Source organism: Drosophila miranda (assembly GCF_003369915.1).
Source record: "Drosophila miranda strain MSH22 chromosome Y unlocalized genomic scaffold, D.miranda_PacBio2.1 Contig_Y2_pilon, whole genome shotgun sequence".
NCBI classification, from domain to species: Eukaryota; Metazoa; Arthropoda; class Insecta; order Diptera; family Drosophilidae; genus Drosophila; species Drosophila miranda.
In genome coordinates, this window is record NW_022881614.1 from 18,463,085 (window position 1) to 18,489,840 (window position 26,756).

Here is a 26,756-nt window from a genome sequence, read left to right on the forward strand (position 1 = left end):
TAAACAATCTTTGGCTTTCCAAAACGAAAACAATTTCAATCTTGGGCCTCCGCCTAATTGATTTCTAAGATGTACAATCTCAAGGGCTCCCGCCGCAATCCCAATCTTTGACACTCGCCTAAATGGAAGACCAATGTTTGCCCACACCCGGCTTCTCATAAACAATCTCACTCCCGGCTTTCTGCAGATCCTGCACTTTAGGCATTTTACAGTTCTCTCTTTGCATGACGAAATCCAATACTCGGGATGGCGAAATCAATTGAAATGTTTATAGAAAAACTATTCCCGAAAGGGATCAAGGATGCAAAGATCAGAAAGTTCAAGTGAGTCTTGATCCAGAAGCGACACCGCAAAGTCGAGCTAAAAATTAAGATCGCGCAAACCCTTTGCCCGGAATCCTTTGTGACCCTCTACTTAAATCTATATCAGTGAAGTTAGAAGTAAAATAAAAACTTTTTAAAAACACAATCCGCTACCGCAGTTATTTAATTTGCATATGCATGCAGAAATCAAAAATAGTTACCGGCAGGTACAGTCGTCTACTTTCTGGTAACCAGACACAATGATCGCACACCACAACACAATGCCAGAGCGAAAGCTGTTGGAGCTTTTAGTCTGTTTTCGCACTGATGCCGCTCTCTCACCCATTTGGGTTGTGTGGGGCTTACTTCGCCGACGATGACGGCAGTTCCAATCTCAATCTCAATAAGCGAACAACGTAAAGTGAAAAACAGCAATCATGTCCATTGGTGAGTACCTTGGAGTGAGTGTGGGTGGAGTGCATAGAGCTATTGGATAATGGAATATTATTAATTGGGTAAGCGTTGACACAAAGAGACACAGCGGCAAGAGGAATACAGAGAAACTTTTGGCCCAACGCCCAAAGCAGAAGCAGAATCAGAAGCAAAAGAACTGTGTCAGTATTCTCCTAGAATCGAAAACATCTGAAGTAAACGAAACATATAAATCATCTGGTGGCGAAGATTTCTGATTATTATGTTATTTTTTATAGTGTCAATTGATTTATACCAAAGACTATACAATACCAAGATGTTGCATGAGCGACCAAAAAGCTGTTCTTTGGCGGGTCCTAACATTCGGACCCAAAATGCACGAGGGAGCGCGCGGGGTTTCAATTACCTTTTCGCCTGTACTTCGTCTCTACCGCGACCCCGCTGCCCGACGGTTTCGTCTGTTCGGCAATGCCTTCACCAGCAACGAAATAATTCTGGACTCTCGAGCCTCAGCACTGTCGAAGCGGTGGTCGCGGATCGCCGATGTCTTTGGAGCGGCACAGTGGGACCTTTGGCCGTCTCAGCTTGCTAAATTAGTTAGTGAATATGAGTTCAATAAATATTTGCACACTGAAAAAATGTTAAACTTTGAGTGCTTATATCTCCTAAACTAAAACTATCTTGAAAATTCGATTGGAAAATTCTCTATTAGATGCGTACATTAAATTTATCTAAAGCACTCTTACAATTTTTTGACTATTTCGGCTGAGTCCCCACTGTGCCGCGCCAAAGACATCAGCGACCACGCTGCCCTACGGTTTCGGCACGCAGACACTGACATGCTTTCAGTGCGCTTGTGTGTGAAGCTAAAAGCCGTATATGCTGCGGGCGAAACCGGATGAGATGGCAATAAGAAGAGAGCTTCGCTATAATGAAAACCTTGATATTATTGACGGATTTGAGCACAACGGATTTGAAAGAACGTCACGAATTGCCAAGCAAGTGTGTGTGTTTATGTTCAAATCTATTTTTTCAAAAACTAGTTCGCTATTAAACTACTTTGCTTCGGAAAATGGATTGACCTCTGATCATCTTTGCGAAATCGTTAAAAGAAACATTAGCATCCTTCACAGCTTTGGTTTGTGATCAAGGTTCCACAAATAGAAAATGTTTCAATAATTTTGGTGCAACCTTAGAAAACCCGTTTTTTGAATATAAAAATCATAAAGTTTTTTGTATGTACGATTTTCCTCATCTCATTAAATCCTTAAGAAATGGGCTGCTTACTTGTGATCTCTCTTCTCCTGATGGCATTGTTAGTTTTAAAGTTGTTCAAGAGCTGTGGGAGATGGAGGAGCACGCTGGAACTAAAATGTGCCCTAAATTATCTAGGCATATACCCAAATTCGTTCGAAAAAATGCGTGTTAAGTTTCAGCAGATCTGTTCAAGCTGCTATTAAAACGGTTTGCGAAACTGTTGGATTTAAAAACAGCACATATCAAGTTGCCTTATCCACAGCTGAATTTATAAATAAAATAGACCAGATATTTGACTGCATGAATAGTGGTTCATTATATGCGGATAATGTGTACAGATCTGCGATACAGCTTAACAATGTACCCCACAAATTCATTCAATTTTTGTTAAGCTATATTAAATACGTAAATTTTGTGGATTCGAAGAAACGTGTTTATTTTCCTGACGGCATACAGATTACATTAAAATCCCTTCTTTTACGAATTACTGAGCTTTTAACGAATTTAGATAAGTTTTTTATTATGACAAAAACGCTCAACCAGGACAAACTGGAAAACACATTTGCAGTAGTGAGGCAAAAGGGTGGCAATAATACCAATCCCTCTGTAGCGGAAATTATTAATATTTTCGCAAGAATTTTAAATATAAAAATAGTTCGTTCGTCCGACTTTGGGAATTGTGAAGCTGATTTTGAAGAAGGAACCGCTGTCCAAGCGTGCATTGAGGGTGTTTTTGACGAGTCAAATAATTTGAAAGTTGAGCATCCTAATGATCATGATGAGTTGCTTTCAAAGCTCGATTTTGATGGTAGTGGTTTTGAAAATTATTTCGAGAAGGACTCCTTTAAAACCGCAAAAGAAATAAACATCGAAGTAGCATCTATGAGATATTTTGTGGGCTATGTGGCTTTTAAGACCATTCCAAGGCTTAACTGCGAAACTTGCTCCAATTGTATGAGAAAGGAGGATGAAATTATTACTGTGCCTAGTAAACTGTTCATTTTTTACAAAAATTATCAGAAATTGACAGATTTTGGTAGCCTTATTGCTACTTCCGATTGCCTCATGGAAGTAAGCAAGAAGCACATTTTAATTTTTTGTAAGTTTTTTGAAATTGGTCCTCAAAAAGTTGGCATTAAAAATCTAATTTTAAAAGCATGTCAAGATGAGACTCCTCTTTGGTTTACAGGAGAATGTCGTGAGCATAAATTGGCTCTATTAGATTTTTTAATATTAGTTCTTCTTAGGAAACATTCTTTGTGGGCTATACGAGGAGGAAAAAAAATGCGTCAAAAAAGCTAAAAATTATGGCTCAATAAATAATACAACCAACGGCTTTTTGAACCAAAAAACCAAAACAGAACACCAAGATAAACCAAACGAGGGGAACGTTGTGAGTTGCTGCGGACACCGCAACTCTACGGTTATACCCGATAATAAGTCAGTATGGCTCTCCTCCGGCAGACGCCGCTAATATTAAACGACACGACAAAGAGTGCGTGCGAGAGAGACAGAAAATCAGTCTGAGCGTGACGTCGGGCGCTGCGTAGCCACTGAAAATTGATTTCTTGCTTTTGGCTACAAAAATGATCCGATCTGATCCAGATTCAGCAATCTGATAGATATGGTCATTATCTATGATTCTGCGTTTTTAGTTTTCTCGAATGTGCAATATTGTGGATGCAACAGATTTTCGTCTTTTGTGTGGGCGGAAGGGGGTGGGGCGAAATTTTGAGATACACGTTTTATAGTGAGATCTAACAGGAGTGCGGATACCAAATTTTGTTACTCTAGCCTTAATAGTCTCTGAGATTTTTGAATATCCCCAGATTTTCGTCCTTTGCGGGGCGGAAGGGGGTGTGGCGAAATTTTGAAACAAACTCGTCTCGGTCCGATATATTAGGAGTGTGGATACCAAATTTGGTTGCTCTGGTTGTAGTCTCTGAGATCTAGGCGCTAATGTTTTACTCTAAGCAAAGCCGCCTATGCTAGGCGTCTTAAAGATATGGTCATTCTCTACAATTCTTCGTTTTTGGTTTTTCATATCTTTAAAATTTTGGATGCCACAGATTTTCATCCTTTGTGGGGGCGGAAGTGGGCGGGGCGAAGTTTTGAAATATTTTTGTAGCAGTGACATATCACAGAAGTCTGGATCCAAAACATCGTTGCTCTAGCTCTTATAGTCTTTGAGCACTAGGCGCTGAAGGGGACGGACAGACGGACGGACGGACAGACGGACAGACGGACGGACGGACAGACAGACAGGGCTCAATCGACTCGGCTATTGATGCTGATCAAGAATATATATACTTTATGGGGTCGGAAACGATTCCTTCTGGACGTTACACACATCCACTTTTACCACAAATCTAATATACCCCAATACTCATTTTGAGTATCGGGTATAAAAGCAGGAAAACAACTTACATTCCTTATAGATACAGGTGCCAATATATCACTATTCAAAGAAAATTCAGATGTCTTTAACGACATTCAAACAAAAAATAAAATAGATATTCAAGGAATAGGGGAAGGTATAATAACATCCCAAGGCCTTGCCCTAATAGAGCTACAGACAGATAAGTACATAATTCCACACAATTTCCATTTAGTTAATCAAAATTTTGCAATTCCGTGTGATGGAATAATAGGCATTGATTTCATAAAAGAATTAAACTGCCTAATAGACTTAAAACCCGCAGAGGATTGGTTAATAATACGACCAAATAATATAAAAATTAAAATTTATGTTCCAATAACATACAGTTCTGGTAACAAAACAATTCTTCTACCAGCAAGATCACAAGTTGTCAGAAAAATAGAATTAGCGTCCGATATAGAATCCATATTAATCCCAAACCAGGAAATTCAACCTGGTATTTATGTAGCAAATACAATAACTTCAAAAAATAATACATTTGTCCGATTGCTGAATACAACCAGTACCAACCAATTAGTACATATAAATAACATACAATATGAATCACTTTCGAATTACAAGGTAATTCAAACAACTCAAATAATTCGAGAAAAAACTGTCATAGCTGAATTAAGCAAACATTTCCCAGTACAATTCAAGAAGCAATTAACTAAACTATGCACCAATTTTAGTGACGTATTCGGGCTTGAAACCGAATCAATCACAACAAATAATTTGTATAAACAGAAATTGAGATTGAGGGATGACGAACCTATATATATAAAGAACTATCGAAGCCCGCATAGCCAAGTTGAGGAAATTAAAAAACAAGTAGGAAAATTAATCAACGACAATATTGTCGAACCATCCGTATCAGAATACAACAGCCCACTTCTACTTTTCCCAAAGAAAGCCCTTCCGGGTTCAGAAAAAAAGAAATGGCGATTAGTAGTTGACTATCGTCAAATAAACAAAAAAATCCTGGCCGACAAATTTCCACTACCTAGAATTGATGACATTTTGGATCAACTAGGTAGAGCAAAGTATTTCTCATGCCTTGACTTAATGTCACGTTTTCATCAAATCGAACTAGAAGAAAGTTCGCGAAATATAACGTCTTTTTCAACGAGCAATGGCTCATATCGCTTCACGCGACTACCATTTGGTTTAAAAATAGCGCCGAATTCATTTCAAAGAATGATGACTATAGCATTCTCTGGACTTGAAGTTTCGCAAGCCTTCCTGTATATGGACGATCTAATAGTCATGGGTTGTTCCGAAAAACATATGCTTAAAAACTTAACAGATGTTTTTGAGATATGTAGGAAACACAACCTAAAATTACATCCACAAAAATATTCATTTTTTATGCATGAAGTGACCTTTCTTGGTCATAAATGCACAGATAAAGGAATCTTGCCAGATGACAAGAAATATGACGTCATCAAAAACTATCCAGTCCCACATGATGCGGACAGCGCTAGATGATTTATTGCATTTTGCAATTATTATAGACGTTTTATTTAAAACTTCGCCGACTATTCCCGGCACATGACTAGATTATGTAAAAAGAATGTCCCCTTTGAGTGGTCAACTGAATGTCAAAATGCATTCCAATATTTAAAAGATAAACTTATGGAACCCACTCTGTTACAGTACCCAGATTTTCAGAAAGAATTGTGCATAATCACCGATGCTAGTAAACTAGCATGTGGAGCGGTTTTAACTCAAAACCATAACGGACTCCAACTCCCATTAGCATATGCATCACGTTCATTCACAAAAGGTGAAAGTAACAAAAGTACTACAGAACAGGAATTAGCAGCAATTCATTGGGCAATTACCCATTTTCGACCATATATCTATGGTAAACACTTTACAGTAAAAACGGATCACAGACCACTAACATACCTATTTTCAATGGTCAATCCCAGCTCTAAACTCACACGCATGCGGCTCGAATTAAAGGGTAAAGATAATCGTGTAGCAGATGCGTTATCAAGAATAACCATCACAGACCTGAAAAACATGCAAACAACGAATAAAGTCCTGAAAGTCACTACCAGGCAACAGAGTAGACAGAAATCCTGCGCAGGAAAAGAACAAATAGAATTGCCTAGTCAATCTCTAACAAAAGCTTCAAAGCCCAACGTATATGAAGTCATCAACAAAGACGAAGTACGTAAAGTAGTGACCTTGCATGTAAATAATAATTTATGTTTTTTCAAACATGGAAAAAAAATTACTGCAAGATATGATGTTAGCGATTTGTATACTAATGGAACCCTTGACTTAGGTCAGTTTTTCCAAAGGGTTGAAACGCAAGCAGGTAAACAAAAAATCAGCCAACTCAAAGTGGCACCGTGGGAAAATATCTTTGAATACATTTCAATAGATAATTTTAAAAATATGGGCAATAAAATATTACGAACAATAAGAGTAGCGCTACTCAACCCGGTGACCCTAATTAAAAACGAGGGGGAACGTTGTGAGTTGCTGCGGACACCGCAACTCTACAGATATACCCGATACTTAGTCAGTATGGCTCTCCTCCGGCAGACGCCGCTAATATTAAACAACACGACAAAGAGTGCGTGCGAGAGAGACAGAAAATCAGTCTGATCGTGACGTCGGGCGCTGCGTAGCCAGTGCAAATTGATTTGTTCCTTTTGGCTATAAAAATGATCTGATCTGATCCAGATTCAGCAATCTGATAGATATGATCATTATCTATGATTCTGCGTTTTTAGTTTTCTCGTATCCTCAATATTGTGGATGCAACAGATTTTCGTCCTTTGTGGGGGCGGAAGGGGGTGGGGCGAAATTCTGAGATATACGTTTTGTAGTGAGATCTAACAGAAGTGCGGATACCAAATTTGGTTACTCTAGCCTTAATAGTCTCTGAGATTTGTGGATGCGCAAGATTTTCGTCCTTTGCGGGGTCGGAAGGGGGTGTGGCGAAATTTGTACACGAAACGGTCAAGGTCCGATATCACAGGAGTGTGGATACCAAATTTGGTTGCTCTAGCTTTTATAGTCTCTGAGATTTGTGAATATCCCCAGATTTTCATCCTTTGCGGGGGCGGAAGGGGGTGTGGCGAAATTTTGAAACAAACTCGTCTCGGTCCGATATATTAGGAGTGTGGATACCAAATTTGGTTGCTCTAGCTTTTATAGTCTCTGAGATCTAGGCGCTAATGTTTTACTCTAAGCAAAGCCGGCTATGCTACGTGTGTGTTAGAGAGAGACAGGGCGAGAAAAAATGAAATTGTTTTCTTGATGCTGGCTATAATAATAATACGATCCAATTCAGATTCCGCAGTCTTAAAGATATGGTCATTCTCTACAATTCTACGTTTTTGGTTTTTTCATATCTTTAAAATTGTGGATGCCACAGACTTTCGTCCTTTGTGGTGGCGGAAGTTTTGAAATATTTTTGTAGCAGTGACATATCACAGAAGTCTGGATCCAAAACATCGTTGCTCTAGCTCTTATAGTCTTTGAGCACTAGGCGCTGAAGGGGACGGACAGACGGACGGACGGACGGACGGACGGACAGACAGACAGGGCTCAATCGACTCGGCTATTGATGCTGATCAAGCATATATGTATATACTTTATGGGGTCGGAAACGATTCCTTCTGGACGTTACACACATCCACTTTTACCACAAATCTAATATACCCCAATACTCATTTTGAGTATCGGGTATAAAAATCGGACCATCCAAATTCAAGTCGAGCATCAATGTGCTGAGTCATTCCAGATGGCTTCCCGTCGTCAACGATTCATATTTTGTTTTTGTATTCTTTCTCTCGAGACACACCGACTCGACGCTGACCGAGGCATTGACGAAGCCGAGTAGCATTTCGGAGGCGAAGGTAGCATAAAAGAGAATTGAAGTACTATCCCCGCGCGCCCGTACCTTGAAGCGTCAAACGAAAATTGAAAAAGCATTTGTTCCTCATGCAACATCTTGGTATTGTATAGTCTTTGTTTATACCCTGAAAAGATGTAAAGTAGTTTCGCGGGATTGCAACTGTGAAAAACGTAGGCAACTTTAACCTTGCCATCATTCAGATTCAATTATCGTGCAAACGCGGACAACATCTATGTAATTTTGTTGCCATTCAAATTTTCCGAAAATCATACATAGTACCAAAGACTATACAATACCAAGATGTATGCTTTTTATACCCGATACTCAAAATGAGTATTGGGGTATATTAGATTTGTGGTAAAAGTGGATGTGTGTAACGTCCAGAAGGAATCGTTTCCGACCCCATAAAGTATATACATATATGCTTGATCAGCATCAATAGCCGAGTCGATTGGGCCCTGTCTGTCTGTCTGTCTGTCCGTCTGTCCGTCTGTCCGTCCGTCCGTCTGTCCGTCCCCTTCAGCGCCTAGTGCTCAAAGACTATAAGAGCTAGAGCAACGATGTTTTGGATCCAGACTTCTGTGATATGTCACTGCTACAAAAATATTTCAAAACTTCCGCCACCACAAAGGATGAAAATCTGTGGCATCCACAATTTTAAAGATATGAAAAAACCAAAAACGAAGAATTGTAGAGAATGACCATATCTTTAAGACTGCAGAATCTGAATTGGATCGTATTATTATTATAGCCAGCATCAAGAAAACAATTTCATTTTTTCTCGCCCTGTCTCTCTCTAACACACACGTAGCATAGGCGGCTTTGCTTAGAGTAAAACATTAGCGCCTAGATCTCAGAGACTACAAAAGCTAGAGCAACCAAATTTGGTATCCACACTCCTAATATATCGGACCGAGACGAATTTGTTTCAAAATTTCGCCACACCCCCTTCCGCCCCCGCAAAGAACGAAAATCTGGGGATATTCAAAAATCTCAGAGACTATTAAGGCTAGAGTAACCAAATTTGGTATCCGCACTCCTGTTAGATCTTACTATAAAACGTGTATCTCAATTTCGCCCCACCCCCTTCCGCCCACACAAAGGACGAAAATCTGTTGCATCCACAATATTGCATATTCGAGAAAACTAAAAACGCAGAATCATAGATAATGGCCATATCTATCAGATTGCTGAATCTGGATCAGATCAGATCATTTTTATAGCCAATAGGAACAAATCAATTTGCAGTGGCTACGCAGCGCCCGACGTCACGCTCAGACTGATTTTCTGTCTCTCTCGCACGCACTCTTTGTCGTGTCGTTTAATATTAGCGGCGTCTGCCGGAGGAGAGCCATACTGACTTATTATCGGGTATAACCGTAGAGTTGCGGTGTCCGCAGCAACTCACAACGTTCCCCCTCTTTCAATTTTCGTTTGACGCTTCAGGGTACGGGCGCGCGGGGCTAGTACTTCAATTCTCTTTTACGCTACCTTCGCCTCCGAAATGCTACTCGGCTTCGTCAATGCTTCGGTCAGCGTCGAGTCGGTGTGAAAGCATGTCAGTGGCTGCGTGCCGAAACCGTAGGGCAGCGTGGTCGCTGATGTCTTTGGCGCGGCACAGTGGGGACTCAGCCGAAATTGTCAAAAAATTGTATGAGTGTTTAGATAAATTTAATGTACGCATCTAATAGAGAATTTTCCAATCGAATTTTCAAGATAGTTTTAGTTTAGGAGATATAAGCACTCAAATTTTAACATTTTTTCAGTGTGCAAATATTTATTGAACTCATATTCACTAACTAATTTAGCAAGCTGAGACGGTCAAAGGTCCCACTGTGCCGCTCCAAAGACATCGGCGATCCGCGACCACCTCTTCGACGGTGCTGAGGCTCGAGAGTCCAGAATTATTTCGTTGCTGGTGAAGGCATTGCCGAACAGACGAAACCGTCGGGCAGCGGGGTCGCGGTAGAGACGAAGTACAGGCGAAAAGGGAATTGAAACCCCGCGCGCTCCCTCGTGCCTTTTGGGTCCTAATGTTAGGACCCGCCATAGAACATCTTGGTATTGTATAGTCTTTGGTTACAGACACCATAGACCTGGCTCACCTCACTCTTGAGCTATAAGCTGGGCTCGGCCGTAGCTTGAGTGCTAGAACGGGATAGAACATTTCAGAAAAAACGAACAGAAATTGGCATGACATCACGCCGAATGCCGCTAATAAAGAAGCGAAAAGAAAAACAGATGCTAAACATTCTGATATGTATACTATATGTATATGTACATATCTATATCTGTCGTGGTATACATATAGAGTATATAAACATAAATATAACAGCGAATTCTTTTGCGGTACAGCCTGTTCCAGTTCTGATATTTCTGATAGATTCACTCTGTGGTTTGTGGCAGATGTTTGGCGATCAAACATTCGATCAAGCCTCCAAACTTTCCCACCACTCAGATGTGGGTACAGGTACAGTTGCAACAAAAGCTAAAAGAGTGCCTCTTTTTTCACAGAAATCAACACACCCGATAAATTGGAGTACCAGTTCTTCCCGGCCAGCGGTGGAGTGTTCACCTTCAAGGTGCGCTCGCCCAAGGATGCCCATCTGGCTCTGACCCCCTCCCCACAAGAGAGCGGACCCATCTACGAGATCTTCCTGGGCGGATGGGAGAATAGCAAGTCGGTGATCCGCAAGGACCGCCAGAAGCACGAGTTGGTGGAGGTGCCCACGCCCGGAATTCTGGACGCCGGAGAGTTCCGCGGCTTCTGGATTCGCTGGTACGACAATGTCATTACTGTGGGTCGTGAGGGCGATGCTGCCGCCTTCCTCTCTTACGATGCCGGAGACCTGTTCCCGGTGAACTTTATCGGCATTTGCACGGGCTGGGGTGCCAGCGGTACCTGGTTGTTGGATGGTGAGTTTTGGGACTGGAGGATCACAAAATGGCCCTGAGAGTAACACAAGTATTCTCTTACAGACTCTGCCCCATCGGCCCCGGCCATGGGCTTTGCTGCTCCAACGGGCAATTGTCCCGGATGCTGGGTGCCAGCCGCCAACGGAGAGGTGCCACCAAATTCCATGCAGGGAGGATTCGACGGAAGCGAGCAGTTGTACATTGCACGCGCCCGCCATGAGGGTGATCTGATTCCCGGCAAGCTGCATCCTTCGCACGGGGTCACCTACATTGCCTACGGAGGCGGCGAGCACGGACACGGCGAATACGAGGTCCTGTGCGCCGGCGGCGGCCAATGGGTCACCGTCGAGGCTGGCAACATTCCACCCAACGCGCTGCCCGCCGGCGAGACTGCCGAAGGTTAGCCCCTGTTCATCGGCCGCGCCACCCACGACGGCACCATAACCGTGGGAAAGGTTCAGCCCTCTCACGGCTGCTGCTACATCCCCTACGGCGGCGAGGAGCTGGCCTACAAGGAGTTCGAGATCTACGTCGCCAACTAAATCTAGGATACCCTTTGGAAATCTCGGAATCTCTGAGGAAACACGCACTGAATCACAATTGTTTATCTGCGCGGCTTACAGTTCAACTGGACGCATAAATTATGGATTATATTTATTCTTGCATTTCTATTCAATATTGTTAACGAATCTCGAATCGACGTCCGAAAGTTTATAATTTTGTTCGCACAAATTGCTAAAATAAACATTGTATATGTTTAAGAAAAATAAAAAAACACGCCCTAAAGTAGGCAACTACATGTTGAATTGTCTCTGATGGAAATACTTGGACGAATGAGAAATCGGGGTAAATATTTTCTTGGGTTCTGTCCCTAAAGACAAGAGATTGTTTCCGAAAGAATCCTTGGATTGGACTGTTGTACTTCTGTGGATGATAATTGACATGCTTTCCAATGAAAGAAGTTCTGTTTTGCCCCTCGGATTTCATTTATCATGAAATACCAATGAAAGTATAATTAATTATAACGAAAATTAATTGACAAATTTCTTATCCCCTAATTTAATGGGGTCTATAAAGTTCCTTCACCGAAGAGCTAAGTGATGGGCAACAGAAATCAGTTTGAAATTGAGATACAGAGACGAGAGTCCCATAAATATTGCACATTCAAAACACTTTCGAGTACATAATCTTCAATAAATTTGTCAGTCGAGTGGAGGAGCTATCAGCATACCTACCTAGATAAGGATATGGATAGGGAAAACGATAGGGCCCATGGCCTATGGTAGGAAGGTATAAATACAGTGAGGGATTCGATCTCAGCCAGCCTTACTAAAATGGGAAAACTATTGACACTGCTCGTCGCCCTCTGCCTGAGCCAGGTGATCGGTGCTGAACGTGAGTGCAACTATAAGTCGTGTTGTATCCGATAATATCCTTTTCCCAAATCCAAGCATCATGAACTGCTATTGGGGCACGTGGGCGAACTACCGCAGCGGCAATGGAAAGTTCGATGTCTCCAACATCGACGCTAGTCTGTGCACGCATCTGAGCTATTCCTTCTTCGGGATCAACGACAATGGCGATATTAACTCCCTCGACACGTGGCTGGACTACGATCTGGGCTTCATTAGCCAGGCCGTCGGTCTGAAGAGTCAGAATCCCAATCTGAAGGTCCTCGCCGTGGTCGGCGGCTGGAACGAGGGATCCACCAAGTACTCCTCGATGGCCAGTGACTGGTTCAAGCGCCAGAACTTCATCAACTCGGCCCTCAACCTGCTGCGTAACAATGGATTCGATGGCTTGGATCTGAACTGGGAATACCCCAATCAACGTGGTGGCAACTGGGACGACCGCTCCAACTTTGTGACCCTGCTTCGAGAAATCAAGGAAGCGTAAGTCCACAGTCCCAATCTCCTAAGAATCTCCCTTTATCTGAAAACAACCGTTTTCTCCTATAGCTTTGCTCCCTACGCCTATGAGCTGGGAATCGCTGTCGGTGCGGGAGAATCGCTGGCCAGTGGCTCCTATGAGATCTCCAACATCGCCCAGCACGTGAACTTCATCAACGTGATGACCTATGACTTCGCTCCCCAGTGGGCTGTGGAGAATGCCATCAACTTCTGGCTCAGCCAGGGTGCTCCTGCCAACAAGCTCGTCCTCGGTGTTGGTACTTACGGTCACAGCTACCAGCTGTCCGACTCCTCCCAGAACTGGCCTGAAGCACCGTGCCGCGGAGCCGGTAATTCCGGCCCCTACACTGGCGACAGCGGATACATGGGCTACAACGAGATCTGTTTGAACAACTGGTACACCGTCTTCGACTACAACAACGCCGCTCCCTACGCCTACTCTGGCGACCAGTGGGTCAGCTACGACAATGTCCTCAGTGTGCAGTATAAGATGGACTTTTCTCTGTCCAAGAATCTGGCCGGTGCCATGATCTGGTCTCTGGAGACCGACGACTACCGCGGACAGTGCGGCGAGTCCTATCCGCTCCTGAAGACCATCAACAGGAAGTTGCGTTGGTAAATGCTTTAGGAGCGAGTACAAGTACTATAATTAAAGAAATTATGTATTGAAAACAATCTGGCTATTATTCTTGGTTCTCTTAATCGTTGGGGTATCACACACAAGCAATCCTATATGGCTTACTTGTCTTATTGGTTTTAGATGAGTATTGCTATCCCCGATGATATGGGGAAACTGGGGGAACGGATCGAGGAATAGTTCATTGAATGCTTAAGACTAATTAAATCATAGTCATAAAGCAAGCATTTGTTTGGTTTGCAATCCAAGGTCTTGGTAATGGACATCAATTGTCCGTACTTTGCTGATCTTTGTGTACATTTATAGTCATACCCACGATCGTATGGCACAGACATTCCATATAGCTGAAAGATCCAGCAGTTGTGACTCTCTCAAGCTGTGGCATATTTTGGGGGATACACAGTTTCCAAAATTAATATTTATTAACATAATTTAATCTCAAATACATGGAGATATCGATGTGTGTTTTGTGTCGATGGGCACTTGAATAGTTGAAATTTCGTTGGAGGATACAATATATCAGGGAACTGTTTTGCTTTACGGCGATTACGATCACTAAGAGACTTATCTACGCCACAAACGAACTTCATTTTCCCGATAGATAAGAGCTCTTCGGCAATCGAAATCGGAGTCACTATATAAGCCACGCCAGAGCAGGCCCTAAGTCATAACATCTTTAGAGCGTGTATACCATGAAGCTATACTCATTCTGGGCATTTGCAGTGCTCTGCCTCTGCCTAGGCCAAGAGGCCACCAGCGAGAGTAAGTTCGTTTGGAAAGGGAGCTGGAAGATCTCTGATCCTAACCCATTATCGATCCATCATCTCCTGCAGAGCTGGTCAACTGCTATTGGGGCACCTGGGCCAACTATCGTCCGGGCGATGGCAAGTTCACGCCCTCCGATATCGATCCCTTCCTGTGCACCCACATCAGCTACACCTTCTTCGGGATCGGCGATGGGGACGAGTTCAAGTCCCTGGACACCTGGCTGGACATGGACGATGGACTGGGTAAGTGACCTAAGCTGCTGAAGGTGCTAGCTTTCCTCCTGGAGATCTCTCTATTCGCTCTTTTTTGGACGAAAAGGCTTCATCAGTCAGACCATTGCCCTGAAGCAACAGAATCCCAAGCTTAAGATCCTGGCTGTAGTGGGTGGGTGGAACGAGGGCTCCATTAAGTACTCGGAAATGGCCGCCGATCCAGGCAAGCGTGCCACCTTTATCTCCACCAGTTTGGCGTTTATCCAGCAATACGGCTTTGACGGTCTGGACCTCGACTGGGAATATCCCGGGCAGCGCGGAGGCAAAGAGGAGGCAGATCGCGTCAACTTTGTCACCCTTCTCCGTGAGATCAAGGAAACGTGAGTCTACGATACATCCAGAAGAAATTAGAGCTCCATTCTTAGATCTCTCTCGTCTAAAACACAGCTACGATCGGTATGGCCTGGAGCTGGGCATTGCTGTTGGCGCGTCCGAAAAGTCGGCGAAAATCTCCTATGATATTCCGGCCATTTCCCAGCTCCTAACCTTCATCAATGTGATGACCTACGACTTCCACATGGCTCTCGATGGCTACCTGGGCTTGAATGCGCCCCTGCCCGAGGTGACCGAGTCCATTGACTACTGGCTGGCCCAAGGTAACCACAACAGCCTGCCTTTTCCGACTCAGAACTAGCCTCTCAATCGGTACTTCTTTACTTTACAGGTGCACCCGCTGAGAAGCTGATCCTGGGCATTGGCTTCTATGGTCACAGCTACCAGATGGCCGATGCCTCACAAAACTGGCCTGGAGCCGCTTGCATTGGCCCTGGCTCCGCTGGCGTGTACACGCGAGAAAACGGATTCATGTGATACCACGAGATCTGCTTGAACAGCCTGTTCGACCAGGAGAATGGTGCCCCGTACGCCTTCCAGGGCGATCAGTGGATCGGCTACGATAATCCCGAGAGCATCGAGATGAAGATGAAGCTGGTCGAGTCGCGCAACCTGGGCATTGCCATGATGTGGTCCATTGAGACGGACGACTTCCGCGGCCTCTGTGGAGAGTCATATCCCCTTCTGAAAACCATGAACCGCGCTCTCGGCAAGGAGGTGAGCGGCGGCGGCGGCGGAGGTGGTGGTGGTGGCAATGTGACACCAGCTCCCACTCCTGGTCCAACTCAGGACGGTGGCGGTGGTGGATCTGGATCCCCAGCTGGAGATTGCTTCAGCGATGGTTATTTCCTGCACAGCAGCGACTGCAACAGATTCTACCAGTGCGTCGGTGGCCTCCGCTACGATTTCGAGTGCACCCCGGGCCTCCACTTCGATGTATCCATCAACACCTACAATTGGCCGGAAGAGGCCAACTGTCCCTACTAAAATTAATGCAAAAATACAACCAAATCAGAGTTTAATCAGACTATAAACACAGAGATCTTTAAGTGGCCAAAAATACTGGCCGGACCCCTGCAACGATTGAAAGATAATCCCAGATTTATGACTAAACAAATTACGATTAGATTCCATGAACAAACAAAAAACACTTGACACTTAGTGCCAATAGTGCTCATAGTATTCAAAATTAGTCACTTGTTCACCGCTTGGCGGTCCGGCAGGTCTAGTGATAATGCCTTAACAAGCCATTAGTCAATTTCAATATTGCATTATTGAAAAGCGGAATAATAATGCAATTGTTCTCGAATCCATAATATTTTCCCCCTACAAGGCTATTCCATTGAAATGTATGTTACACATTTGGTACACATTACACAGTATAGTCTCGTAAACTGCTGTCACTGTCATTATTCATACACGACATTCTTGGATTGCCTACTACCATCTGATATATTTTTAGCATTACCAGCAAGTTTCGATGAGAACATTTAGATCAAGTTTGCTTTGGACTCGAAATTTCAAGTTTTCTTCTTTTCTTTTGAATTCTGCTCATCATGTGGTCACTTAATTGTGCGTTTTTGCTGATGATCTTTATGATCAGCGGCTGTGCGGCGAAGGGATGTAAGTACAAGGGGGGAAAGAGAGGGGAGTAAAGGGAGAGTAATGTATTGTTTACGCAGTTAAGATATTCTGTGAATACAATATGGCGTCTTTCGACTATTTGGACGAGAGCAAGTTCAGTAGCTGGGAAATTGATCCCAGACTCTGCTCGTATTTGGTGTACGCCACTGGCGTGGGTGTGGATGGGGAGACTGGTAGTGTGAAGATCACGGACAGACATGGAATATTCGATAATGGTGAGAATACTATAGCATATCGATAGAACCGTATCTAAACACCACCACCAACATACTTAGACCTTCTGAGCTTCGCTTCGATGACTCGGAGAGAAAACATTAAGCGATTGCTGGTCTCGATCGGCGGATGGCTAGAAGAGTCGAGCGACTTCTCCAAGATGGCAGCGGACTCTCGCAAACGGGAACGGTTCATAGCCTCGGTGATCGACTTCATATATGAGTGGCGCATGGACGGCATCCAGATCGACTGGCGCTATCCCACGCAGCGCGGCGGCAAGCCTGAGGATCGGAAGAACTTTATTTTATTGCTAAAAGAGTTAAAGACGATGTACGATAAATACGCTTTACATACCGCTCCGCTGCTGTCAAGACACTAATCAATATTCCGTTCTTTCCTAGGATCGATGGGCATGAATTTATTCTGATGGTGACAGTTTTGGGGCGAACGGACAAGAGCACCCTGGAATACTATGACATTCCCAAATTGATCCAGCATGTGCATTATGTCAACCTGATGTTCTACGTCAATCGGGATCCGTATCAGATGCATCTCAGCTACAACGCCCCACTCTCTGGCAAAAATGGCGTGATTGAATCCGTAAAGCTCTGGAAGAAGCTGAGCAAAGCGCCAGGGAAGCTGATTCTGAACATTCCCCTCTTCGTGCGCTCCTACATTATGGAAAACCACAAGACCAGCGTCGGTTCTCCCTGCAAGGGTCCGGGCCTCAAGACACCGCTGACCCGCAAGTCCGGCTTCATGACCTATAACGAATGGTGCGTACAGGCAGACACGTAGACGCAGAAATTTGACGAGCAGGCACAGGTGCCGTATGCCTATAAGGACAACCATTGGATTAGCTTCGAGAATAACCGCAGCATCACGGAGAAGTTGAAGCTGCTGAAGTCCCAAAATCTTGGTGGCGCAATATCCTCTACAATCGATGCGGATGACTTTTCCGGCAAATGCGGAAAGCAACACGCCCTGGAACGGGTGATACTGGAAACCCTCGACCCCCAGACAGTCCTGGTGGATAGGGATCCTCCAACAGAACCACCACCCTTTTTGAAAGATGGCGTGTTTCGCGACATTAATGATTGTCAGCTCTACTACGTGTGCTCAGCTGGCCAACGATCCGACTACGAATGCCGCTGGCAAGAATTCTTCGACGAGGCCAAGTCCGAATGCAGGCCCATGAAAGAGGTCAAATGTGAGGTATTGGAAGCCGCACTAAAAGCAAGAGAGTTATGCGCTAGTACCCTTTCTATGTAGAATTGTTTCATCACGGATGCTAACACCTTTCCGCCATATTGATTCTTAAAATTGTCAAGTAGCCCACACCTTTCATACATATACCAACCAAACTAACATACTGTACCAGATACTGAGCATATTAAATCTAATATCTGAAAGAATTTGCGCTTTTCTTTTCAAACAACTAAAGGGTCCCACAATAGTTTCAGTCAAAGCTGAACGACAAGACAGCATATAGACATACTTACTATACGACCTCAGTCATGCCTTATTTGGTGCACTTCAAGACTTGTATACCTTTTAGATTCTAGGCAAATGAAAACACTTCTATTTGATATTTTATCCAGAACACAGTATACGATGCGATTACTGTCAGAAAAGCGTAAAAATGTTCATTGACATATTTCCCAAGCAATCTGGTTGCATTTCTTTTCTTTGCCTTTTAGATTCGATAGAATTCACTATAACAGAATCGCCAGGACGGTTATTCAGAAACACATAATACTCCAAACTTTTCAACTCGCCTGATCTAAAATTTACAGAATATAAAACGGGAAAGTTACGAATACATCGGTTAAATTGAATATATTTGTTTGTGTTGTTTGGATTATTAATCCCGTAAATTTCAAGTTTTAATCTTTTGAATTGTGTTCATCATGTGGTCACTTAATTGTGCGTTTGTGCTGATGACCTTCATGATCTACGGCTGTGCGGCGAAGGATTGTAAGTACAAGAGCGGAAAGAGAGAGGAGTAAAGGGGAAACCCAGAGAGTAAAGTATTGTTTGCGCAGTTCAGATATTCTGCCAATACGATGTGGGGTCCTACTACTATAAGAATTCGAGCAAGTTCTTTTCCTGGAACATCGATCTCAGGCTCTGCACGCATTTGGTCTACGGCACTGGCGTGGGTGTGGATGGGGAGACTGGCGAAGTGACGATCGCTGACAAGTATCTGCTGGTCGAAAATGGTGAGAATAGATAAATTCTACATGTGTACATGGGGGGATGGGATTCAACCTAACCTTCTCGGACTGTACCCTCAGATATGTTGAATGTCGCACACCGCCTCAAGCGAGACAACGTTAAAAAGGTAATGTTCACAATAGGCGGATGGCTAGAGGAGTCGAGCGACTTCTCTAAGATGGCAGCGGACGCTCGCAAGCGGGATAGGTTCCTCACGTCGCTGGTCGAATTCATGTACGAGTGGCGCTTCGATGGCGTCCAGATCGACTGGCGTTATCCCACGCAGCGCGGCGGCAAGCCTGAGGATCGGAAGAACTTTATTCTATTGCTGGAGGAGCTGAAGATAATGTACGTAGCTTTGAGCCACGGCACAGCTCTTGTGCAACCACTAATAGCTCCCGTTCTTCCCGTTCTCTAGTTGCCAGGAGCATCAATTTATTCTGATGGTGGCAGTTTTGGGGCGAACTGACAAGAGCACCCTAGAGTGGTACGACATTCCCAAACTGGTCCAGTATGTGAACTATATTAACCTAATGCACCACGACAATCGGGATCCGTATCAGATGCATCTCAGCTACAACGCCCCACTCTCAGGCGAAAACAGCGTGATTGAATCCGTAAAGCTCTGGAAGCAGCTGGGCAAAGCGCCAGCGAAGCTAATCCTAAACATTCCCCTCTTCGTGCGCTCCTACATCATGGAAAACGAAAAGACCACCGTCGGCTCTCCCTGCAAGGGTCCGGGCCTCAAGACACCCCTGACCCGCGAGCCCGGCTTTATGACCTACGGTGAATGGTGCATGTACGCAAGCTCGTGGACGCAGAAATTTGATGAGCAGGCACAGGTGCCGTACGCCTACAAAGGCAACCATTGGATTAGCTACGAGAATGCCCGCAGCATCTGGGCGAAGATGCATCTGCTGAAGTCAAATAACCTGGGCGGCGCCATGGCCTGGACGATCGATTCGGATGACTATCACGGCAAGTGCGGAGAGAGCCACAGCCTGGGACGTGTCATCCTCACCGCCCTTGGTGACGTCAGTATTCTGGCTCCCGAAGAGCCCACAACGGAGTCAATGGGTCTCTGCCCGAAAAATGGGTTCTTTCGCCAACTCTGGGATTGGCAGCTCTACTACGAGTGCCGCAATGGAGAGCGCATCGACTACGAGTGCCTGGAGGGCTTCTACTTCGATGAGTCCAGGATCGAATGCATGCCAAAGGCGATGGTGAAGTGTGATCAGAACTTTGTCACCTGGCGACCGGGCCAGCCGCTCTACAACTTCGAGAACATGCCTTTGAATCTCAAGATTGTCGAATAGCCCGATAAGTATTAAGTGTATCAAATAGAAAACATCGAAACGGATAAAATGTGGACATGGTTAGCACTTTACTGAGGCCGAGTAGTTACAGCCGTCAGTGTGGGGGCGAAGCTGAGCCCAGTGGGGCATTCGAAGCTGTGGGTAATCCCTCCATTGCAGTAGTAGAACTTGGAGCAGTTGTGGGGTTCACGTACAAAGCCAGTCGGGCCATCAGCCAGGCAGCTGAATCCCTCTTTCTCCTCCTCCTCATCCAACTCCTTACTCGGTTCGGGAGTCAGACCTGTGGGGGTGTCGCTGCCGAACAGCACTCGATTGATCGCGTGGACCAAGGGGCAGCGTTCCTGGCCGCAGGTGCCATGAAAATCGTCGGATTCCAGGGACCAGATCATGATGCCGCCCAAGTGGTGATCCACCACATACTGGGCCTTGAGAGACTGCGTGGATTCTCATAGCCCACCCACTGACGCTGCCTGTAGGCATAGGGAACCTGCTGGTCCGTCTCCCACTTCTCGGTCCAATCCTCCTGCTGCATCAGCTCGCAGAGCTCGTTGTAGCCTAGAACGCCCGGTTCGCGGGAATATTTTCCAGCAATTCCGCGTCCAATGTGCGGAGAACCCGGCTCATGGCTATCGGCCGAAGCCAAGGTGAAGGAGCGTCCATAAAAGGGGACACCAAGAACCAGTTTCTCCGGTGGAGCACCCGCATTCAGCCAGTACTTGAAGATGGCATCCACATTGAGCTGCTTCTGGCGTTCGCTTTTATCGCTGGCAGCGGGATACAGGGGGCATTGATGCCGACCACCTCATACCAGGGCACATGAAGATCGTAGGCCATCACATTGATCAGGTCCAGATAGGGGACTATGGCTGGGATTTCATAAGATGTTTCGGCAGAGAACTGAGCTGATCCGACGGCGGCACTGAGAATATAGCTAAAGGGTTCGAGCCTGGGAAACGTGGAGTGCTCGTGTCAGACAGCAGAACAGTCTATGAACAGACATCCCATATACATTACCCCTCTTTAAGTTCCTTCAGCAAGGTAATATAGTTGGTGCAATTCTCGTTATCCAGGCTATGACGCTGACCCGGATATTCCCAGTCCAGATCCAGCCCGTCGAAGCCGTGTCGCTGCAGAAAGTGGGCCACATCATTCACAAAACGAGCCCGCTTCTCGGCATCTGCGGCCACGATTGAGAACTTCTTTGAGCCCTCGTTCCAGCCGCCAATGGCCGCCAACGTTTTCAGTGTGGGATTTTTGAGCTTGAGGGCGTTGAAGCTCTTGATGTTGCCACGGCCACTGTTGTCCTCCAAGTCGAGATAGGAGTCGATGACGCGCAGTTGTCCGCTCTCCTCGATGCCCAGGAAGGCATATATTTAGTGGGTGCACAGAAACGGATCGATATCCTCTACACCGAACTGGCCTGTGCCTGGTCGGTACACTGACCAGGTGCCCTGATAGCAGACGAAGTGCTCTGCAAACGTTGGGATTAGGCATCGTTGGCCATCGGAGGGTAGATGGTGACTACTTACTTGACACATTGCCTTGAGCGACTGACGATGCAGCCTACAGGACTGCCCCAAGCAGCAGCACTAGAATTTCCGATGATCGTATCCACATTTCTCTTTGTGAAACTCGTTCTGCATTGATCGAACTTTCCGTCGAGATTGCGACTTTTATACGAACGAGATTATTGATAAGGAGTGCAAGTCGTTGTAAAATGTATTTACGTTATTTACTTTAGCAAAGAACATAATCGAAGTGTTCATATACTTGCGCCGGACAGCAAGGCAAACACAGGTCCAACACGATTACACACTTAAGGAGGTTGAAGGCCAATGCCTGGTCTCCGAAACAATAATAACTAAACGCTAGCGCTGGCCCAAACCCAGCGACGACGAGAGCCTCTAGAACTTCTTCAGCTTGGAGAGTTGATTGTTGCGGCGCAGGGCCAGCTTTCGCAGCCGTCTCCAGTATTGCTTCGAATTGGGATCGAGCTCGTCCAGGGGTATTATCCGCTCTGTGTTAAGGGTCCACAGCCAGTCGGGGTATTCTGCATCCGGTTTGATCTGAAGGTACACCAAAACGATGGGAGCTTGATAGTCTCATACCCTCTCCGGGGCACTCACCTCGACGTCCTGGCCAGTCTTTAGGTAGTTACTGCCACAAACATAGCCCACCAGTTTGTTGGCGTCTGTTTCTACTGGAATGACCTTCTTTTCCATAATGGGTCCAAGCTTTCCCAGCTTCTTCTTTTTCGCCGCTGCATTGCACGGATAAAGGTAGAGTTGATCTGATTTACGATTTCTGAGATTGAGGCTCACCTGGTGCCGCCGGCTTGGCAGCGTAACAACGTGTTGATGTTGCCAGTGCTGGAGCGATCACACGCTATCTCAGCATAGCTAATGCCGCAGTTAAGCTACTCATATTTATGCACTCCTGGTTTCGCTTCAATTTAATTGAAAAATAACCATTTAATTGCTGAAACTTCTGTTTTGTTGTATAATCTGCGAACGCGGCAACACTCCAGCCCTGGTATGCGAAGGTATGGCCACGCCACAACATAGAGATGGACTCTCACGAGATATATCGCTAATCAAATTTAAACTCCGACATAAATTGTTATGATCCGCCTCTTTGCCACCCTGGCCTATCGTTCCCAGCTAGCTCACGGGGAAGTCAGGGGTGTTTCCGACCCGATAAGTCAGGGGACGGATTGAACAAAACAAAAAAACATACAAAAAAAACAAATCTAATTTATAGGACAGACTTGTCCTCGTTGGCACTTTCGTCAGCGGTGATAGTTGGTTTCGTTATCCCTAGCAGGGTCCCACCCTTCCATGAGCGCCACCTTTTGAATTCGCTCCCTTTTCATATTCAGGGTCCCGCTCTTCTTCTCGCTCTCGTCCCACCCAACTACCGTTTTCTATTCACTCATGACTCTTTTCAAATATTCCTTTTATATCCATTATATTTTCTTATTTATCTTGAACATTATTAATTAATAATAATTAATAATCTAGGTTTATATAAAGGAAACAAATACTAACCCAAAAATACTAACAAAAAAAAAATAAACCCTATTTCGGCCGAGTTGGCAGCCCCCTTTGATAGAAGTTGTTGCTTCCTGATGCTTGCTGATGTTTACGTTTGATCGTGGTGTTTTTTTATATGATCGTGATATATTGTTTAATTGTGGGTCGGACGGGTGTAGATGTGCAAAATGTGGTGATGTTATGTGAATGAGGGTATACATGCGTGGGTTGTGTGTGATGTGGGTGGATGAAGGTGGGTGTGTGTGAATCGTGTGGGTGTATTTCTGCTTTGAAGTCCGGATTCTTTCCCCGGGGGGGGGGGGGGCTGGTGTGTGGGGACAGAAACGTGTCTCCAGTCGGTGCTCCGCTGACGGTTCCTTGGTGCCGGTGCTCCGCTGACGGTTCTCGCATCAGTTTTCCAGCCTGGCCAGTACCGGGATGCTGCTGCCGATGTCCGCCGCTTCTGCTGATGTTGATGCCTGCCGCTGATGTCTTGGTGGGATCGTCGTCTCAACGATCACCGATTTTGTTTCCTTTTTTTCTTTCAGGGCACGTGCGGCCTCCACTCTTCTCCACCGGAAACTCTTCTTTTTTTTCTTCCTCGCCCCGTTTCCTTTTCTCCCACGCAACTCTGCCACTGCTTCCCAGGATCCACTGTAGATGCCGCTGTCTCTTTCTTCTCCAGCCCTGATACCTATCGGCTCTCTCCAAAACCGCCCATAACACCACACTACCGTTTCCAGGATTACTCCGCCGAAACGGGAGTGCCAAGCTGGCGGGCTTTTTCAATTAAGGGGCCCCAAACGTAGGCCATCGCCCACACCCTGAGATTGAGAGTCTCTGGCTCCATCGACTGAGATGCCTGGGCTACTGCTTCAGATCCTTTGCGTGAAACACCCCAATACGTGAGCCTTGCAACGTCTCCAGCTCGTACAGACTGTTGCCCATACTCCGGATCACTCGGCACTTGACGTATTTTGGGCTGAACCTCGCGTTGATGTTGTTTTTAAATTTGCTCAACACGAAATTCCGCTTATATATCTCCTGACCCGGTGAGTACATAATTTCTCGAGCTTTTCGATTATACCTGTTCTTCGCTCTGTTGTAGGCTTCATGAGAGTTTCCTCGGACCTCATCTCGGACTATCTCCATCTTGTCACTCCTCGCCAAGGGTGACATTTGTGCATCATTTAGGGCGCCCAGTCTGCGTGCCAATTTATAATCTCGGCCGCTAGTAAACATGTGCTGCCCAAACAACACAAAGTATGGCGACGTCCCGATACCCGTGTGTATAGCGCTCCTAGCCACACACTGGATCTCCGTCAGCTTCTCGTCCCAGCGCGTGTGATCCTCACTAGCGTATGTCCTTATTGCTGCCAGTACAGTCTGGTTCACTCGTTCGGCCGCGTTCGCCTGCGGTGCATAGTTCCCGACTTCAGGTGCGTTATGCTTCTCCTATCCAGGAATTGAGAGAATTCAGCTGACACAAACTGCTTTCCATTATCGGTATGCACTATTTCAGGCACGCCAAACTGCGCGAAGACCTCGGCGTGCAAGAATCGGATCACGGCCGAAGACGTCGCCTTAGACAAAGCCTTCAACCAGACATATCTGGACATGTGATCGAGGACTATTAGTATGACCACATTGCCACTTCGAGTCCTCGGATATGGACCCAGGAAATCCAGGTACAGTTTTTGAATCGGCCTCTCGGTTCTGGTTTCGGCCCCCATGAGTGGACGGTGAACCTGTGTTGAATGTTTTTTTTCTTTGCAGGTGTTACAATCAGCCACATATGCCTTCACCTGCACGGTCATCCGGGGCCAATAATATAACTGTCGCAGCCGTCCCAGTGTCCTCGCGATTCCTCCATGCATTGCCACATCGCTGTCGTGCGCCTGTTGGATCAGTGTGCTCTTCAGGGCTTCCGGGATCCATAGCTTCCACGAAAACTCCTCTAATTCCGGCCGGCCAAATTGTGTGCGCTTAAACAGCAGTCCTTCCTCCACCTTCAGGTCTGGGAATTCATCCTCATCGCTCTGGACCGACTCAATTTTTCTTCGGTATTCTTCATCCTCGAAGGCTGTGGTGTCGAACTCCAGGAAGTCGATAGCGTCCACGTCAAAGGGACGTTGACAGCATATCGGCGACGATATTTTCCTTTCCTTTGCTGTGCTCGATTTCGAAGTCATAAGCCTGGAGAGCCAACGACCACCTGGCTAGCCTCCCATCCAGTGCTTTGAATCGCATGAGCCACTGCAAACTCGCGTGATCTGTTATCACCGTGAATGGCATCAGTTCTACGTATGCACGGCACTTCTCTATGGCTCTTACCGCCGCCAGACACTCCTTCTCTGGCACGCTATAGTTGAGCTGTGCCCCTCTTAGCTTCGCCGAAAAGAATGCAATCGGGTGCTCTGCTCCTTCATCATCCCTCTGGAAGAGAACTGCTCCAATCCCCACGTGGCTCGCATCACACTGGATGAAGAAGTGCTTCTTAAAGTCTGGATGATGTAGCACGGGGTCACTGGTAAGTGCTTTTTTGAGCTCCTCGAACGATTTTCCTGCCTCCTCCGTCAGCTTAAATTGCCCTTTTCCTTTCAGACAGTCTGTCAGAGGAGCCGAGAGTGCCGAGAAATTTCGGATAAACCGCCGATACCAGCCAGCTGTCCCCAAAAATCTCCGGATTTGTCTCACGTTCCTTGGCATTGGTATTTGGGTGATCGCCTGTACTTTCTCCGGATCTGTCCTAAGTGCGCCGTCGCCTACGATGTACCCTAAATCCTTTAAATATTTATAGCCGAATTTCGATTTTTTTCTTCCAATTGTCAGGTTTGCCTCCTTGAGACACTTGGCCACTTCCTCTAACAGGTGTATATGCTCCTCAAACGTCCGGGAAATAACCAGTAGATCGTCTAAGTATACAAAGACATGGCTTCGGAGTCGTTGTGGAATTACTCGATCCATCAACCGACACAGCCGTTGGGCTGCATTGCACAACCCGAAGGGCATCGATTTAAATTGATAGAGTGGTCTGCCCGGCACCGTGAATGCTGTGTACATCCGACTTTCAGGCTCCAGCTCTATCTGCCAAAATGCGTGCTTTAAATCGATGCTGCTGATGTACACCGTATCCTCTACGCGGCTCAGAATTGACTCGATGCTCTGCAGCGGGTAAGCATCCTTCACGGTTAATTTGTTTAGTTTC

General features: G+C 45.6%; 6 protein-coding genes and 2 pseudogenes across 7 annotated transcripts; 6 read left to right on the forward strand and 2 right to left on the reverse strand.

Moving 5' to 3' along the window:
* The first annotated feature begins 685 nt into the window (after nt 1-685).
* LOC117193486 (C3 and PZP-like alpha-2-macroglobulin domain-containing protein 8) lies at nt 686-12,001 on the forward strand. The gene is given in 3 exon segments (XM_033398236.1): nt 686-749; nt 10,805-11,206; nt 11,270-12,001. Coding segments are annotated over 3 exon segments (891 nt in total). The 5' UTR covers nt 686-739; the 3' UTR covers nt 11,749-12,001.
* A 643-nt stretch (nt 12,002-12,644) lies between these two features.
* Nucleotides 12,645-13,768, forward strand: LOC117193264 (acidic mammalian chitinase-like). The gene is made up of 2 exons (XM_033398003.1): nt 12,645-13,098; nt 13,165-13,768. The coding sequence occupies exons 1-2, from the start codon at nt 12,662-12,664 to the stop codon at nt 13,733-13,735; spliced, it is 1,008 nt and encodes a 335-aa protein (XP_033253894.1). The 5' UTR covers nt 12,645-12,661; the 3' UTR covers nt 13,736-13,768.
* A 647-nt stretch (nt 13,769-14,415) lies between these two features.
* LOC117192555 lies at nt 14,416-16,263 on the forward strand (annotated as a pseudogene).
* A 319-nt stretch (nt 16,264-16,582) lies between these two features.
* Nucleotides 16,583-17,804, forward strand: LOC117192556 (probable chitinase 2). 2 transcript variants are annotated; one of them, XM_033397258.1, is made up of 4 exons: nt 16,583-16,749; nt 16,814-16,985; nt 17,046-17,313; nt 17,385-17,804. In XM_033397258.1, exons 2-4 carry the CDS (start codon nt 16,832-16,834, stop codon nt 17,779-17,781), a joined length of 819 nt encoding a protein of 272 aa, XP_033253149.1. In that variant the 5' UTR covers nt 16,583-16,749; nt 16,814-16,831; the 3' UTR covers nt 17,782-17,804. The 2 variants fall into 2 exon arrangements, with proteins under 2 accessions (XP_033253149.1, XP_033253148.1); XM_033397257.1 differs by having other exon boundaries at nt 16,587-16,749; nt 16,809-16,985.
* Nucleotides 17,782-18,390, forward strand: LOC117193820 (endochitinase-like; the record flags this gene model as incomplete). The annotated part of the gene is made up of 1 exon (XM_033398531.1): nt 17,782-18,390. A coding segment is annotated over one exon (474 nt), but the record flags the coding sequence as incomplete, so codon positions are not given.
* A 274-nt stretch (nt 18,391-18,664) lies between these two features.
* Nucleotides 18,665-20,560, forward strand: LOC108158859 (chitinase-like protein 3). Its single transcript, XM_017291590.2, has 4 exons — nt 18,665-18,960; nt 19,029-19,205; nt 19,281-19,548; nt 19,619-20,560. Exons 1-4 carry the CDS (start codon nt 18,894-18,896, stop codon nt 20,514-20,516), a joined length of 1,410 nt encoding a protein of 469 aa, XP_017147079.2. The 5' UTR covers nt 18,665-18,893; the 3' UTR covers nt 20,517-20,560.
* A 16-nt stretch (nt 20,561-20,576) lies between these two features.
* On the reverse strand, nt 20,577-22,133 carry LOC117192554 (annotated as a pseudogene).
* Nucleotides 22,134-22,225: 92 nt separating this feature from the next.
* On the reverse strand, nt 22,226-23,071 carry LOC117192557 (39S ribosomal protein L54, mitochondrial-like). The gene is given in 3 exon segments (XM_033397259.1): nt 22,226-22,582; nt 22,643-22,776; nt 22,838-23,071. Coding segments are annotated over 3 exon segments (399 nt in total). The 5' UTR covers nt 22,941-23,071; the 3' UTR covers nt 22,226-22,420.
* Between the last annotated feature and the right edge of the window lie 3,685 nt (nt 23,072-26,756).